Genomic DNA, 18,458 nt, shown 5'->3' with positions numbered 1-18,458 from the left:
GGAGCTGGGTTTACACATGATGTCAGAACCATGCGTTACCATTAAACCGTGTGTGATAAAGATCTAATAACTGACATCTATTAAACTGCTTCTCTGTGAATCTCATACATGATACACAATATGAACACTCCATATCATTTTTAATATATTTTTTATTAAAAGGGTTCTCTATTAATATATTATCAATTTACATTAAATGTATTGGACTTAAATCTTACATAGAGCTTAATGTTACAACAATATAAAAGGCAACAATAACAACATGTTTGCATCATGAGAGTTGGCATCAGAAGGTTACAAAGGACAGTGTTATTGTGAAAGAAGTATGTTACATCATCTATAAAAACATTTTGGTTGACAGCTGGTATCTCTAGCGTCCATCAACATGTATATAATATTGCACTTAACACTGGCATGAGACATACTCACTACATGGATAATGTAAACACTACGAGCTTATTCTGCAGAGTGAAACATTACAGACTGAAAGAGAGTTTGAGTTTTCTCCTGTTGGTTCTGTACTTTGTATTTGTGTCTGCAGCACTGAAAATGTTTCACACTGACTAAATGAGCTGTCGTTTTAATTTAAAAGAGGAGACACTTGGTCCAAGTAGGTTAAAGTTGACTCTTGTGTGTTTTAGTGTTCATTACAGTATGTGCTAACTGAAATGTGTACATGTGTTTCTATGATTAAAATGACCTCTAACCCTCTATGATGAGTTTGTTTTATCAGTAGAAAATATATATTTCAAAAGGCAATTTATAAGAATTCTCTATGTCCATAAGGCATGGATGACCTTATATATATATATGAAACTGTTCTTCTACCTCAACAGGCATGTTTTGCATAAAGTAGTTATCTTTTAAAAGCCAGAGTACAATGTATCCCAATAGTTTTTAAGGCGTAATTTAAATTGGAACAACTTTGTCTCTGTAGCATAAGGCTGATCTCATATCCATCAGTCTCACAGCCACAGATGTGTTACTGTGTATCAGTGGAATCCGATGTGTAAGGCTTTATTCTTCACCACCATGAACTTGCTGACAAACACTTTGGCAAAGGCGGGATCTACCAAGTAGCGGTAAGACTTGGTGATGGAGGGCGGCGCCTCGGCGAGCGTCACTGTTGGCTGCAGCTGGAGAGAGGCAGTGGAGGGGGAAATAAACTGGGAGGCTCGCGTCACGTAATCAACCAGCCGCCGATACTGCTGCTCTGACAGACGCTCACGAACACCGTCACCCTGAGGGAGGACAGACATGATTAAAGTGCTCTGGACCAGACTAGTAGTTAACCCTGCTGCAGGTGGTGTCCAATCATGTGCCATCAAGGAGACATGATGGAGTGTTTTGTTAAAGTATGTTGTCATGCCAACCAAAGAAAACAGCAGCTGCTTTAACCAGGGGATTGGTGGAAAGAGACATGTAAGGTGGTACTGTGATTTCTGATCATTAAAGCTCATTGTTTACTGACTAAGATTCAATCATTCAAGGTTGAGATCATAATGAACTTCTGAGCAAGCTAAATATTAAACCAACAAACCAAACATTTAATCATCAGAAAAATACTGAAAATATTAGAGCATCTGTCCCTTTTAACTGTAGATGTGGCACATAATTTATTGACAGATAATTTCCACCATGTGAGTCTCACCTCTGTGTCGCTGGCTACTGTCTGCTGCTGTAAAGTGAGTGTGAGGTGGCCCTGCTGTTCTGGCTCCTGCTGACATTCCACCTGCAGAAGACACAAGGTTTAACATTCATTGCACTGTCTGCACAGCCACACAGCCAAACAGACGTTCACTGGACTGTCACAGGAGCTGTTTTTCAGTCTGGTGTTGAGATGTCTGTTGTGTGGAATGCTTTTCTCTTTTCTTCCAGACTACTGTCAGTTACCTCAGTGATGGGGAAGGCCTGCTGCTGGGTGTCCTCACTGAGGCTGACTACGAACAGCACCTCGGAGGTGAGCAGCAGACATCCGGCATGCTCCTGACCCGACCCACTCACTATGGTCACCTCCAGGGCCATGTGGAGCTCTGGTCGCCCCAGAGACTGGAGCATCTTCCTGTGGTCAAAGAGAGGTGTACATTTTAAACAAGTTATAACAAACATTTCTAATTGTGCCATTGATTTAGAGGGACACAATCAATACATATACTGTAGGTAACAATCAGATAAACACACCTCTCTCTGTGAGCTTGGATTATGTGCGTATACACACATTTCCTGTAAACACAGGACCACACAAAGTGCCCAACTAACCGCAACACACACAAACAAAGTGACCGTACGTGTCTGTGTACATCCTGTAATTTACATTTCTACATGTTCTCTGTGTGGTTCCTATTACACACATGTTTGACGGGGAAATATGTGTGCATGAACTGAAGCGTTCAGTCATGTTTCTCTGACAGTGTGTTTATTTTGGAAGGCAGGTGTTCAAATTGCAGAGCAGATGTTGAAGCAGCAGCAGTAGGGACAGTTTGGTTCTGTTCAGTGTTACTCCGCTCAAACAGTCTGACCCCTCAAGTGTCTGGGCTACCTGTAGTAGTAAAAATAATTGATGGACGCCTGATGGAAACCAGTTTGACTGCAATGCTGCAAGAATAAAGCCACGAGGGAGCATTATCTCAGCATTCATGTATTTTTATCCATTTTTTTTCATCTTCCTCTAACATTAGCGCAGCATTCTGCTAACCCCACGGGTGATGACAACTAAAGTGGAATGTCTTAAAGAAATATTGTATTTAAAATTTGGCCTTTTTCCTCATGGCAGTTGACAGTCGACACTGACTGCTATTAGAAGTAAATGTTTCATAACTATGGAAACCAAACTAGATTGCGGAAAATTCATTATACAATGCCATAAATGCCTTTTCTACAGCTCTTGATAACCTTCTGGAGACACAGGCCCCTTATAAATTTTTATGATAATATTAAGTGTTCCACTGAGAGAGCATACTGGAATCTCTGGGAACACCAAGATCTGATGCTGTGCTGCAGATACGGCTGTGCTTCAAGCCATATTTTTTACGACGCGGGACCCAAAGGTAACCTTCTGCTTGGCACAACATGCAACCTTTGTAAACTCAGTCTCTCCCAACCTCAAAACCATTCCAGTACACAAAGGAAGGAGTTCCTCCTCGATCTGATGGCACAGAGAAGCATCTCTGGATAAACTCAGAGTTAAACAACAGGAACAATTTCTAGCTGGCGGCTTTGGCAGAGTGCTTATAAAAACCTTTTACCATGGCTCGATGAGAACAAGGGAGGGCAGGCTGGCTACCATGTGTGTGATCAAGGTCAAACATCTTTCCAGACTTTTTTTTTTTTTTTTTTTGGAAGGAGGGTAATGAACCTTCCAAGGTTTTTTTTAAACAAGACAGCAAAAATGATGAGAGCTAAGGGAGAGAAAAAGAACAGCAGATCCTGGAGCGAGTCCAAGAAAAGCAAAGGCAAGAACACGTGTCCCACTTCTGAGGAAGAGCATGATGAACAATGAGAAGCTTTAAGGGTCATACCAGACATATTTAAGGTGGCTGTTGGGGGCCTGAGCGGACTTCTCCTCTGTTGGCAGGTAGAGTTGTTTAGGAAGCTGCCACAGCCCTGCTCCATGTAGGATCCCTGTAAGGAGAGACACAACCACAAACACACCTTAACATCAGCAAAACTACCTGATAACTGATCTCTTGAATGTCACTTTGATCAGTTAGACCGACTTTTGCATTATTACTGCAGAATTTATTACTGTCTGTCTGGTCAGTACATGGACTTGGAAAAAAATCTTGACAGTAAGGGAGTTTTAAGGATGGTTCTGTGTGTACATGTTAGTGCAGGTTCATAACCCGTGTGCGTGTGGTCAGTTTTCCTTGGTCCCACTGTTGCTGTCAGCAGAGCGGCAGCAGCAGCGAGCCAGTGAAGTCATCAAGTAGTTAAACTAGAGCCATAAAGACCACAGTGAGCTCCATTAATGATGTCACTGCAGCGGTGCTCAACGCCATTCAGCTCTGAGTGAGTGTTTGAAAGCGTGTGTAGATACAGTATATCCATGTGTTTTATAAGGGACGATGGAGTGTGACAGAATTATGACACAAATCGATGCAGTTGATCTCCCGACATCACCAGCAGATTGATATACTTTGTGTGTGTGTTGTCAGTGTGAGTGTTGATGTGTGCGCTGGCTGGTGTGTCTGTTCTGTGGAGGCGGCGCAGTCGCAGTGTGCACTCACGTGGATCCACGTGTATATGCAGATGTTTGTGTGTTTGTGATCTGAGGGTCAGTTAGATCATTAGATCAGCTTTTTATGGGTCATTTATGTGCTTAAGCCAACACACACACACACACACACACACACACACACACACACACACACACACACACACACACACACACACACACACACACACACACACACACACACACACACACACACACACACACACACACACACACACACACACACACACACACACAAACACTCACACTCACACTCACACTCACACTCCTTACCCCATCCCTATCTACTACCCCCAATAAAACAAAGTACATCCACAGGCCTAACCAGCGTGTATGTTCATGTTGTTTATGTGTGTATATGATTAGGAGTGTGTGTGTGTCAGGGGCTCTTTCAGCAGCTCTGTCCTGGGTCCTGCACTACTGAAAGTTGGCCTAATAAACACTTGGCTGCTGCCTGTAGTCACAAGGAGGGAAGGGGACAGCCTGTCCATCCATTGATGGATTTACAATGTTTCAGACACACTAACCCTGATTCATATATGTGTTTATTACAATATGGTTGCCTGAGGCTGCTTGGAAAGTTAGACACAAGCCTTATTTGTCGAGTTGTCCTGAATAAATCTGGGACCTTGCAGCTTATTATTTGTGCATGGCCTCTCGTCACACTTTGGTTTACTGCTGTGTTGCAGTGATCGTGTGTGTGCATCTGTGCCGAAGGAAAATTCGGGTCTATTTGAACCTGATGTATTTCTCATAAATGTTGCAGCTGTGGCTCTATGTGTCATGCAAACTTTGCTCTCTGCAGATTCAGATTGAGATTTGGGCAACCGAAGCCTCGCGTATAAGGGCGGTTACTGAGGCGACCTCCGTCACTCCTACTGCTTTTGTTTCAGAGTCAAAGTAAACACAGGAACTAGCCACCTGTAGTTTGCATCTCTACATGACTGAGAAAATAGAATTATTTCAGGTTAACTAAACACATTAATCAGTTTCTTGCCAGACAAAACAACTAAAAGACTATTAGAAGACTATTAAAAAGCTATTAGATTTCTGCAGTTCAAGGAGTCACATTACATTTTACATTTAGTCCTTTGGTGAACGCTTTTGGTTCAAAGTGATGTACCGTTATGAAACAGCTGGTATCCAAATGGTTCGGTCCTTGTGTTCATGTTGTCACTGTGAGGAATGTGTTTAACTTTTCTGTGTTTTGTTTGAGAATTTCCTGAAGGTGCCATAAAAAAAGGAAACATAACAAGTTCATTCATCATCATATTTTCTTCAAACAATCCCGAACTCACCGTATCCAGTTTGGGACACCAGCTCGGCTGCTCCGCCGATGGGCTTAGTGAAAACACCCACAATGCCTTTCCCCACTCCAGAGATGACACCTTTGGCTTTGCTGCCAGCTGAGCTCTGCAGCTCCCAGTTCCTTTGGAAGTTCTGCATAGGCTGGTCCACGATGCCTGCTATCGCTCCTGCAAGGACAACAGAGAGTTTGTTCTTACATCTCTGATGTGTTTTTAAAAAAAAACAAACCACAAACTTACAATGACAAATCCACATACAGCTCAAGACATCTGTGATTTTTCATGTCAGTGAGACATTGGAAACAGATCCCAAGTTCCACAAATAGGAATGACACAGATCCTGAAATGCTTTTGCCTGAAAATATCTAAACATTCATTTTACATATGACACAGATGCTGTCATCAACAGGGCATCTCAGGAATTATAATCCTCTGTAACTCAGAGAGATGCAAGCAGCTGTTTGGTTTCAGTGACGATGTGCTCCGTGTGTCTTTGAGACTGATTTGAGACAGACTTGAGTTTTACTGCCCTCTGGGTGTTTATTGAGGCCCTGCTGTGCTGTCTCCACTGCTCACTCTCATGGCTCTCTGTGTGACTGTGCACAATGCAGTGTGTGTGTGTGTGTGTGTGTGTGTGTGTGTGTGTGTGTGTGTGTGTGTGTGTGTGTGTGTGTGTGTGTGTGCGTGTGCCAATGGAAGGCAGATAAAATGTGTGAGAGCACATACATATCAAGTGATGATGTTGAGGATCCTTTATTTGTTTTGATGATGAAAAGTTATTTTAAAAAACCAAACAAAACACATAATTACTGGTAATATCAAACAAAGTTATTATTATAATGTCCCACTTATGAAGATACTTGTTGCTGTAACCCCAAAATTGTTATTGTGTCAAGTCATGAGTTTCAAAATGCGGGTAACTGACTAACAAGGGTGACTAAACAAAAACAAAGCACTGTTGGTGTCATTTGTTCCACTGATTCTGTTTTGCAGACAATGAGTTGCAAATTTTGGAAAATACAAGATTCTGATATTAGATCTGTGATGACAAAGATTAGAATTAATATAAATAATAATAATAATAATATAAATAAGGGTTAGCAATCAGAAATGCAAAAATTGATTGATTAAAATGTAAGAGTGTAAGAATGATGGTTACATGAGACTTGGGTGTGTGTGCATAGGTTTATGAGCATATCACCACTTACCTAACAAGCTAATGCCGAGTCGTGACAGTCCCTGCCTTAGCCCGTCTCCGAGGCTCTCTGGTAGCTGCCGTCTCCACTCCTCCTGTCTGGTGTAGTGCTCCTCATCTAAAGACAGACGGTCCATGTTCCTGGCCAGGCTTGTTGCTAAGTTAGTGATGGACGTCAGGGTGCCTGAACACAGACGGTCATGTTTTAAAATTATTCTAATAATTCTATGTGTAGAAAGACTTTGTGCTGCTATTAAATGAATAAAAGAAATTCTAAACATCAGTGTTTACCTTTTGAGATATGTTTGACGAAGGAAGTGGTTCCTCTGGAGACCCCACTGACGAAGGCTCCGGGCCCACGAGTCAGACCCTCATATGGCAGCCGGAAGAAGTCGGATACACCATTACCAATGCTCCGCACCAGACTGGCAGGACTGCCCAGTATCTCCAAAGACCCCACCACCCAACCTGAGACCGAGAAAAAACAACCACAAACACACAATAGTTCCATTTGGTTTTGTAACAGATCTACACATGAACCGTGTCATCTATGTCATTTCTCACTTTTGTTTTAATGAAAATTAAGATCTTACAAACTATTTTGGAGTACCTTGGATCTGATTTAAGTTTCACAAGATCAACTTGGACTAGAAGCAACATTTAAAAAGCAAAACTTTATTTCTATTATCTTTGGAGGTAGCTACAATAGTGTTGTGAAACATAACTTACAGAACATTGTGTATAATCCCAAAGTCATTTGTTAGACTGCTAAAATGAGTTTTGTGTTCAACAGAAATAAAAAAGAAATACATCTGGAGCAACACCTGCTGTTAGGAGGAACATTCCACATACAGGCCCCCTGAGTAAACTCACTTTCTCGAGCTTTACTCGCCAAAAGCAGTTTAAAGTCAGAGGCTCTCCCAATAAAAACAACTTACAAAATGTTTTACATCACAATTATATGGTTAACATTGTGTTAATTCTATCGGATTCCTTTCTCAAAAATACGACACGAGCACACGTACACATATATATTCATACACGCAGATGTACACACGCCTGTATGAAATCATACATGTGCCACGGCTTGATTTACGGCCTCCTACTATCTCACCTCTCTCATTCAACCATAGAGTCCCCTTCAGATGGCACGGCTCATTGATATTTATGCGCTGACAATTGCATCACAAAAATCAAATAACCATTTCTCAAGACGCCAGACGCAGCTCTGCTCTTATTCTCCGTCAATTTGCACTTGAGTGATGGACTTTAATGGTAGAAAATGGACTCCAGTGGGGCCTAGTGGTCGTTTCTGCTTTACATGGCCTCCCAGTTGTGGTTTTGGTAAAGTATAAAGCCCTGACAGGAGCTGATGTTTACAGGGCTGAGTCATGCTTTTAAATACACACACACACACGAACACACACACACACACATGTGCATAGATAGTGTATGCGTTTTAATATCCATCCGTCTGCCTGTGTGTAAATGCGGTCCGGTACATCCTGAAGCTAATCGGTCCCAGAATGCAACGCTTCCCCCCCGAACTCCATGATGAGACTCAGGGAAAAAGGAGAGCGCGGTGAGGTGACGTGTTGAAATACGAGCAGAAATGAGGGCTCTAACGAGAGACAGCGGGGAAGGAAGCGTCCGGCCAGAACGGTGATTTCTGATGTGGAAATGACTGGGTTAAATCAGACCATGTGTGGAGGGCTTTGACGAGACAGGAGGACAGCACGGGACAGAGGTAGGGAGGCTTTATGGGGCCAGATAAGTCAGGCTTAGACCTGGTGGCCGCTCACAGACTAACTATAATGTCCTGCCTTCACGGAGACTCTGAACCATCAGTCAAACCTTATGATAAAAACAATAAACTTTGACAATGAGAGAATCTAAATCCTTTTCAGGCCTTTCGCTTCCTGCGGCTCCTTAGTTTTACTGCGCTTTCTGCCACAAAGCAACGGGAGCCCCTGGGTGCAATCATTTTGAAGGCTAAACCCTAGACTTAGAGAAAATAAATTGTGGAATTTCTCACTCGAAGCCCACACCCGTTTATTTCCCTGTCCGTATCTACCGTAATTATGACGTGAAACCTACCACATACTCATTGTCAATCTGGGGTCTCTGTGGTGTGAAAAAGGGGGGAATTAAAGGGTGTGGATTATCAATCTGGTGTGAATGTGTGTCCGCTGCTTACCAGCTCTGAAGAGGGCTCCGGCGGCGTAGTGCATGGCCAGAGCGTGGACCAGCTGTCTGGCTGTGGTGCAGAGCGGCCCTCTCTCAAACAGGGAGAAAGCGAGGGGAGTGTGGTCTGAGGCGATGTACAGCTTGAGGGAGGCGTGGATGCTGACCAGCAGGTTGACGGGCTGGATGGTCAGCCTCTGCAGCCTCACAGGGTGGACCAACGCCTGGATCGACTGAAGCACCTGGACGACATTTAAAAGAGTTATTATAAGAAAGGAATGTTAAAAAAAAAAAAACACCCAGAAAACAAACACTAACAACGATTATTACTTCATCTTGTGCCTTTCATAATACACAGCAGAGGCACAAGTTGATTTACAGGACACAGAGATAACGGCTACATTAATATCCCGATTATCTTATTTCTCAGACTTTATTTTCTAACATAACAACATGAGCTTAGAATGAGATAACTCAGAAGTATTTGTCACATCCATCATTCGAAATATTACTTAAGATGTGAAGGATCTGCTAAATTCAAGCAGTAGTTTAAATATTTCTACAGCGACAGAACAAGACTTGCCCGACATGATTTGTAGGCGAGCTGTTAGACATAATGAGGGTGAATGGTACTTCCTGTCTGTCTGGGCCTGAGCCGAATGTGCCGCTGTGGTAATAATGCCCTGGGAATGCTGTGACTAAACCTTTAGTGCCTAAATAAAAAACATTATGTGATGAATAGTGCACCTGCTCGGGGAGAATGGGAGCTGATCCAGGCTCTCTACTCCTCTGGGTCTTGGTTGTAGCTGGAGCCAGGGCGATGTCGGGGATGTAGGTGTGGAACAACGTTTTAATGTAGTAAACAAAGGTGTCTTCGAGGTAGACTCTAGCAGGCTGGAGCTGGAAGCTGACCTGAGGAGGAAGCGCACGCAGCTGTTAGGACTGCTGATTCATGACTGCTTACAAGTGTCTGAGGAATTGAGTCTTTATTGCAATCAACAAACATTAAGCTGTGTAAGAATTTACAACTAAATTACGACACAGATTTACATAAAACTTTAGTAGCCCTGGCAGGCAAATGATCCTTTTCCCAGCAGCAGTACAATGGGGAACTGAAAAGACAAACTACCTAATAAACTTGCAAAGACTTAATTCTCTGAAGTGTATTTATGTCCCTGAACAAACCTTGCTTGTTCTAGGTCACTCTGTCAATAAGTTGTTGCTAGGTGGTTATGAGGTTTTAGGTAATTGCTACAGTATAGTAATGCATGGTTGCTAGGATGTACTAGCAACTTGTCATAAAGGTAGTTCCTAAAGTGCTTGTAGCAGAAGTACATCAATAAAAGCTGAAGAAACAGGAAAAAATTAAATTTCAGCTAATTCTCAGGGTTTTAAAGTGACAGCGGCAGAGCCAACATCAACAAGGGGAAAAAAAGCAAATAAATGAAAAGAGGACTGAATCCAACCTCCTCCACAGTGCATCTGTCTCCAGCCAATATCATCCTCAGCTGGAGGAAACACGAGCGTTTAAACTCGTTCAGGAGTTCAGGAGACTGGGACGGGTTGGCATCGCTGCTCCACTGAACCCCGGGCTCGGCTCCTCCTCTCTGCTCCTGGCACAGCAGCACGGGGAAGTGGAAGCTGGCTCGGTTGTACAGCTGGTTGTCCACCTGCAGGCTGGAGCAGTAAACCTCGATCAGGGAGGCGTCTGGGATCAGGGCGGATACGGGTGCCGCGCCTGCTCCGGGGTCGAGAGTGAGCTCTGGTGGAAGGGAGGCGGGCGCCGGAGCCAGGCTGAGCAGCAGCTTGGTTAACGTGAGCCTCAGAAGCTCCACGGAACCGGAGGGGCTGGTGATGTCATCGCTCAACACCACGCTGGCCTCACTCAGGAGGACCCTGAAGGAGAGCTTAGTAGACCTGAACACAAAACAGAAGTTATTAGTGTAGAGCATGATTGTTAGATAAACAAAGACCTGCAATAGTTTTCACTGATGCAACTCTAGCAATTGTTTAGGCTGTTACATTTTCCTTTTTTGCCATCACATCTGCATGTTAAACATATCATGTATCATGATTCTGATTATTTGCAGAGCGTAAAAAGAGAATGAACTAATTAATCTTGTGCTGTGTTGATATTTCATGAGTTTCCTACCACCAGCACATTAACAAAGATCATTGACTGAGGTAATTTGTTTACATTTACCTAATATATGATTATATTAATTTCCTGTTTTGCCAGAATGACAAAGCAGTTGTGTGTTGATGTAATGGAATAAAGCTGTAATACCATGTTCTACTGTACAACTAATTTCACTCATGACAACACGAGAGGGTTTTTTATTGCCCTCCTGTGGTGAAAACGATGCCTGGTTCTTCATATTTGGAGTCTAGTAACGACTGCTGCATGAAAACATTGCTGTTAACAATAATCACAAAGCAATCTGAAGTCAACACAATAAAAGGGGAGCATGGGTAGATCCCTCGAGGTTAGGAAGAACAACATACACGGATGATTTCTTAAGGTTCAAATATGTAGGGAGCATAAAACAACAATCAAACCGCTGCCTGTGCTCACGTACCTGCTGTGCTGGTTGATTACAGCATCCACGCTGCCCTCCGGTGCCAGAGACAGAACCAGGGTTCCTCTCTCATATACCACGTCTATGTAGAGGCAGCCAAAGCCTGGCAGGAACACCACCTGAGCAACAGCAGAACACAGACGTGATGACATTGTTGATGAATACGCTTTTACAAATAGTTACAGACATTTTCACCTTAAATAAACTTTGACAGATTCATATCTAAACGTTGTTTTCACTGTTCTGTGAGTGTCAGAGCGAGCATGTGTCTGACTTTAACCTCCACCACTCCAAGTTCAACACGTTCAGCCACTCATGTGACGAAAGGAAGCAGATCCCTGCCGAACACTTCACTCGGCAGTCAAAACAAGCCCGGCCTTTGACTTCTCACCCCCACTGCCGAGGTCGGACACGGACCTCACAGTAACCAGAGATACGCCACCTCAGCCTCAACCCACAACCTGCAGCTCCAAAGACACAACACTAAACATTACACGTGTTGCTCCTTAACATCATGCTAACCTCACCTCACACTACTCCAATGAGCAGACCAAAAATACTTATGCTGGCTTTCTACTTAACCCCACTGAGCACATACAAACAAAAAAAAAAAAACACCCCCAGAATTCATTTTACACTTCAGTTAAGATTCCAAGGTGATCAGTCAAGTTGCCATTTATTTTTTCCATCACAATATAAAGATAGTTTGGGGAAATATAACGGGAAAATAAGGGTTCACAGGGATCACTTCCAGTCATCATGTATCTGGCTGTTATTAGTCAGTTAAAGTCCAAACACTACAAGCCTGTGATGGGACTATTCTCCTTTGCGGATAAGCACGATGAACTCTGGCTGCGCTTAACTGCCAAGTGGCTGTTTCAAACGACTGTTTTGTTTTGTTATGGGAGCTGTGACATCAAGTTTTTGAATGTGCATCGGTCCTGATTCAATTTTCCAGACAATGAAAACTCTCGGGAGGAGCACTTAAAGGCAATTTTTATATGTTAAAATGACAAGTGCAGAGAAAGAGATTTATTCATATGTGAGAAGAACAATGATGTAAATTAAGTTGTATAACCCGAAACATACTCATTAAAATCTACTAAGAAACAAGCAAAAGGTGCTGTATATATTGTGTTGAGTCATGTGACCCGCCATCACATAAGAGACAAATTCCTGTTATCTTTACACCTCACCTGAACTATGCGTGTGCTTTTACCTGAGTGCCGGGGCAGTTGATATCAATGCGGTCAGTCCAGTCTGTCGTGCTGTGGTCTGAGGTGGTTTTGAGCAGCAGTGTGGGCAGCACCTCTCTCTGCCTGCAGTCAGGGAAATTGGAAAAGTGGTGGTAGAGCTCATGGTGCAGGGAGCTATTAGCAGGCAGAGGAAGACAGTACACCTCAGTCCTCGGAGTTTCTGTCAAACAAAAGAAGAAACACTGAGAATTCTAATTCGTATAAATCTTAACCCTGTTCCAAAAGGTGATCAGAGAAAAGGGACTTTGCCCTCTTTTCTTACCTTTGACATTTTCCTTGAGCAGCAGTGGGATGGGACACTTATTGTGGATCAGCATCCGAGGACAGGGGTCCTCATTCAGAGTGATGTACGTGACCCCGAGGTGCTCCTGATACGTCAGCACTAAGGCTCTGCAAAACAGCAATACAAATGAGCAAAGCCATAAATAAAACAGTCCGCAGACGGGTTCAATCCCAACCTCTTCAAACCACACTCTGATAAGAGCTCACACACCCACCCACATGTCAAACGTCACATAACTTATATGTCCATTTCCAAATCTCTGAGGTTCATCCATGGGCAGAGCCCTAACTGGAGCATAAAAACTGACACGCTGTTACTCTGTGCGTGCGTGTGTGTGTGTGTCCATATTTCTGTTTCTGTTTATGTACGTGAGTTTGGCTGCACATATTCACACACTCACAGTAAATTAGAATAAGCTGGCCGGTCAAACACCAGAACACAAGGGTGTATCTGCGGAGAAAAGTATGATATACTCATTGGCCCGTTTACTGTGCATACCCTCTCAATGTGTTTTTGGTAATTGGAAGATGATTTAGAGTTTTACTAGCACTGCTCCAGAAAGGAGATTTAAGAGAAAAGTAAGACTGAAAGAAAGACAGAAAGAAAAGAAAGGCATTGGACAGGCTGAGAGGAATCAAGACAAGCAAGAGAGACTGACAGTGGAAATGTTGAGGGCATTTCTCCTTTTGCTTCATCGCCTGTGTTTAACAAGCTGTGACCAGTTACAGTGCCTCCTCTCTTTATGTCCTGTGCCAGCTTGGGTTCGGTACCCTGCTCTAAATGGCCTGTCGATGCCAGAGAACCACAAATGCTCCAGTTCACCCACCTGCTGTTCAGGCCACCCCCAGAGTCCGGTTCCCCAGGAACCGACAAACTCTGCCTGGGGAAGTCTGGTCGGATGGGAGCAGGGAGGCTCCATGCTGTAGATCCGACTCCGGGATCAGGCCTGGGAAACAAGCTGAAGAGCATGTGTTTGAGCGGCAGAGGGAACCCCACTGTTCCCTGCACGCTGGTTTGGAGGAGGTCCCAGCATGGCACTGAGCAGGGTTTGGCTATGGATGATTCTTCAGAGGGCGCCAGTGTGAAGGCTGCTGTCTCTGGTATGTCACAGGTCTGGGCAAAGGACATAATACAAACATCATTAGAAGGGATGAAAAGGAAAGAAAACAAACCAGGAAAGGAGAGGAGAGATAAAAAAGTAAATAAAAAAAAGATGGAAGCAGATTAGGAAGGAAAGAATATAAAAAGGTTTTATAGAAGAGAACATACAACGAAAAAGATTAGAGGTGCGGAAAGGGAACAAGAATACGGGAGGAGGCGAGAGTTGGATAAGGAAACGATATGAGATGGGGCATTGAGTCGAAAAAGGAAAGAAAGAGAGACAGTTAAAAAGATGCAAATGATTACAACAAAAGATACATGGAAAAACCACATTGTTATTGTACTCTCTTCTTTCTCCCACTGAGCTTAGCACTAAATTGGTAGCAGAGAAGCCCTGCTGTGCTGGTTTAGCAGCCAGTGAGCAACGAGTAGTAGGGGACTACAGGGATTAGGCACTCAGCATGATGAATAGTCAACTAGAAAGACATTCCTAGCCTTGTTTGTGGTCTGTGTTATTGTTAAGCTCATCGCCCACTATTTAGTTTTTTTTAAGCCTCCTTTTTAAAAGGTTTTTCAGTCAATTAGTGGCAACTGGCAAGCTCTGCCATCCTTCTTTAAGGGGATCTGAAAGCTCGTAAAATGACATCACTACATTGTTGCTCTCTTTGGGGACATGCGGCAGATGAAAGCGAGAAGGGAAACCTGCATCCAATTCTGGGTGTTTGTCTTATGTCCCTATGAAGTGCCATTGCCACATGGTGAGAACAGTGGTGGGAGAGAGGGGAGGGGAGTGCTGGTGGTGGTGGTGGGGGGGCAACATGATCTGATGGAAAATGGCTTGCTACATCCCAGCAATGTGTATGCGTGGTAGTAGAGGGTTGGTTGGATGGATGTGTGTGAGTAGTGTGCACAGGAGATATACTGTGGAGAAGCTTCAGCAGGATGGGACAGATATGATGCAGGGACATACAGTCAAAAGTTTGGACACACTTTGTCATTCAAGAGAATGACAAGGTGTGTCCAAACTTTTGACTGGTGCTGCAAACGAAACACACACATCCATATACATACACAAACACACATCCGTATACACAGTGTTTCAGTGAGTTAACAGTTAAGCTGGCAGGAACTGGGCAGGTGTTGTGACGCATGTATGTAATACTGTAATGGTTTGCCTCTGTAGCTCCAGATCTGTGCCAGTATAAGCAGATGTTTCATATGTTTAGATAAAGGTGGAAAAACAGATTCCAGACATGAACTGATTGACATTTCATTAAGTCGAAGAAAAAAATGCTTTGTAGTCTCGGGGAAACTTCCTTTGAATCATTCTGCTGAGGTTTGCTTATTGCGGGTTTGTGTTCATGGCAGTCTGAAAACAGTGTGATTCACACTTAAAAAACTTGGTTCAGTACACAGAGTGAGAGAAAAAAAACTGTCTGTGTTTACGCATATTACCTGCTCATCAGTTCCCAGTGCATGGTCAGTCAGCAGAGGCCTGTATTGTATTGTGAAAGGAGTGTTGTTGACAAGGATAGTTGTGTCCTCTATCTGTAGGATCTGGATGCCATGTCTCACCACAGAAGACACGCAGAACTGACACAGCTACAGAGAAAAACAACAGACACAGAGATGTCAGCCATAAATGTTAAAACGTGTTTTTATTGCATGACAGATCTGGATGTTGGGCTCATGTGGTGTGATAAAGAGCAAATAAAAAGTGATCAAATACACAGTAAAAATGATGTCTGTTCAAAAGAGTTTTCCATAAATCTCATTGTACTGCATTGTAGTGCTAAACATTTTCATGTGAAAAGTTAATTATGGCCTTTAATTAATTTCAACAACTACATGTCACTGACATCAGAACTAAAGTTTTATTTCCTCTATGCTTTTTAGATCAGTAAACTTCTGTTTGTCATGAAATATCTTACTGGCAAGACACTTGTAACAGAATAAAAACAAGAAAAAAATGTTTGTTTCATTCTTTCCTGTTCTGTCCTGCTGATACACACAATTTGTATTTCTTTTTCCAATGTTGCCATTTTCAGTCTTAAGTAATGTATGTGTGGTATTTAATGCTTTTCTTAATAAATTGTAAATGTAGCCTTTTCTAAACTTTGCCTAAACACTATACTACTATACTTTGTTTCACTATTAGTGCACTTCCAAGAAAGCAAGCACTTTCTTTAACAGATACTGTAGAAAGCAGTATAAAATCAGATTTGGCTTTTTAATATAAGATTCAACTATTTGTTCCTTTTTCACATAGACTACTTGCCAATCAGAAAATCCAATTGCATGACTTTCAGTGATGGGTTCGACAATGTTAACATAGTCAAATGCAACAGAGTCATAAGCACATATTTTTGAGCATTTAAAAACAAATGAACAGCTGCATATGATGCAAGATTTGAATTGCAGCCTATTTGAATTTCCTACATATAATACTGGGTTACCATATGGATTTCTTGGAATAATGAGACAGAGAGCACACACGAATCTCTGTTTAAATTTGTTCTTGGCAGCCTATTTTTTCACTTTAAACATTAAAACAAAATGTAAATATGTAAATGAACAACAGCTTCTCTCATCAGTTAACCACTAGTGCATGTTGTCATGTGGATTTTTCTTTAGCAGGCGCGCCAGCTAGCCCAGCTAGAAAATAAATATTTTATGATTCCTCTTATTTACAATTCCTCATTGAATTGTTATCAGTGTGCATTTCGTAGGCTTCTCTGTTTTATCTTGTTATTGTAATGCACACTGACTGATAAAAAAAGCAGCAATAAAAAAAAAAACACAACTGCTTGACTTAAAGAATCTCAGATGAGATTCTCCAATGGATGATTCAGCTCATTGACTTTCAGGGGGCAGCCCTTCAACTGACGACTAAAAATAGCTGAAAACTGCCATGTAGGTCATAAACACAACTGAACATGTAAAATACATTCTGATGTAGTGCTACAAAGTGCCCCATTAAAACAACACCCTAATAACCCTGGATTTCCCTGAGAATTCACTAAATTACTTGGTGAATTATGTGAGATTTAAAGTTTGACCACTCATCCCCTCACCTTCTGCCTGCCAGGGAGGGCTCCCAGGGTGATGTCGGCCTCCACATATCCTTCCTCATCCAGAGTGACCACCTCTGAGCCCGAGCCTTCTTTCCATCGAGGAGAAGTCAGGTCATGGACCAGTTTCAGTGCTGTGGACTTGTGGACGGTGTTAGTGTGAGCCCAGTAGATACCAATCTGGAAGGCTTCCTGGATGGTGGGGAACAAAAGGAAACGGAGGGGGGAGAGAGAGGGAACGATGAGTGGGTGAGGATGGGAGAGTGGGAAGGGTGGAGGGGGGGTTGGATATCAAATTATTGTCGATTATGTCAGACGCTACTATTATCTGATTGCATTTTGGAAATGGTCACATGCTGGGGTCAGATGTGACTTCACTTCCAACAACTCAACTCAGTGTTCCTGACAGTGTACATGTTCCCTGCATAGAGTTTCAACTAGTCTTGGCAAATAAAGAGTTTATAACTTCCATGACTGTTGGCTTAGTTAGGAGAACATAATTTAGGTGCCCTACAGATGCTGGAGTGACAGGCTGTTCATCTGGCCCATGGAAAACATGCCGATCAAACACCATCCCTCTCCCATAAACCAATCAACTGTGAGTCGCAGCTGAGACCAAGTCCTCTCTCCACTTGTCGTGGTTTGATAAATAGCGGGGTGCTATGGAAACAATGCTTTATTTGTTTCTGTTTCACAGACTATTACACATTTACAACTTTTTATTTTGCTTTTTTGTGCTGAACCGTATCAACACTTGCTCTTTGATATGCTGCCTTCCTGCTTAGTTAGTGGCAGAGAAATCTGTGTATGTGTGTGTTATGTTCCCCGGGGGGAAAACCATCTGCAGACCTCTTCTTCTGATCTCAGAAGCCAGTGAGAAGACATGCTTATAGTATACAGTGACAGAGCTTGGCTGCAGATGAAGACTGAGGCAGGGAATATTGTTGTAATGTAGCTCTGGAGAATGATCTCAGGTTTTGTACTTATTAGTCAAAACTGAAATGAGAAGAGAGCTGCTTTCATAATGAAGGCTATCCTGCCATGAAAAGAAAGACTCCCTGGTCTTGATCTAAAGACAAAACATATCTTCAGTGCAGTAGGAATATCATAGTAGATCATACAAAGCCAAGAATCTGGAAAGTCTATTAATGTCTTTCAGAATCAGAATTAGTTTTGACCTAATGGGAAACATTTGAAAGTTGACATTCTTGTAAGAAGACTCGTTTGATGTAGCATATTAAATGGTGT

At 42.6% G+C, this 18,458-nt stretch overlaps 1 protein-coding gene across 2 annotated transcripts in view; it reads right to left on the bottom strand.

Moving 5' to 3' along the window:
• Nucleotides 1–132: 132 nt before the first annotated feature.
• The window catches only part of LOC128367021 (intermembrane lipid transfer protein VPS13B-like), a 326,938-nt gene continuing 308,612 nt past the window's right edge, over nucleotides 133–18,458 (bottom strand). For both annotated transcript variants that reach the window (XM_053327805.1, XM_053327806.1), the window contains exons 53-68: nucleotides 17,214–17,402; nucleotides 15,595–15,741; nucleotides 13,865–14,151; nucleotides 13,018–13,145; nucleotides 12,719–12,915; nucleotides 11,500–11,618; nucleotides 10,387–10,837; nucleotides 9,668–9,832; nucleotides 8,934–9,162; nucleotides 7,028–7,204; nucleotides 6,750–6,920; nucleotides 5,533–5,709; nucleotides 3,519–3,621; nucleotides 1,894–2,062; nucleotides 1,652–1,732; nucleotides 133–1,241 (exon numbers count right to left, since the gene is read on the bottom strand). In XM_053327805.1, the coding sequence (XP_053183780.1) occupies nucleotides 993–1,241; nucleotides 1,652–1,732; nucleotides 1,894–2,062; nucleotides 3,519–3,621; nucleotides 5,533–5,709; nucleotides 6,750–6,920; nucleotides 7,028–7,204; nucleotides 8,934–9,162; nucleotides 9,668–9,832; nucleotides 10,387–10,837; nucleotides 11,500–11,618; nucleotides 12,719–12,915; nucleotides 13,018–13,145; nucleotides 13,865–14,151; nucleotides 15,595–15,741; nucleotides 17,214–17,402 (3,039 nt within the window). In that variant the 3' untranslated portion in view covers nucleotides 133–992. The remainder of the gene's footprint in view (nucleotides 1,242–1,651; nucleotides 1,733–1,893; nucleotides 2,063–3,518; nucleotides 3,622–5,532; nucleotides 5,710–6,749; nucleotides 6,921–7,027; nucleotides 7,205–8,933; nucleotides 9,163–9,667; nucleotides 9,833–10,386; nucleotides 10,838–11,499; nucleotides 11,619–12,718; nucleotides 12,916–13,017; nucleotides 13,146–13,864; nucleotides 14,152–15,594; nucleotides 15,742–17,213; nucleotides 17,403–18,458) is intronic.

This window comes from Scomber japonicus, chromosome 10 (genome assembly GCF_027409825.1).
Source record: "Scomber japonicus isolate fScoJap1 chromosome 10, fScoJap1.pri, whole genome shotgun sequence".
Classification (NCBI taxonomy): Eukaryota; Metazoa; Chordata; class Actinopteri; order Scombriformes; family Scombridae; genus Scomber; species Scomber japonicus.
Note: the sequence above shows the minus strand (reverse complement) of the source record. Positions and strands in the feature narration are given on the sequence as shown.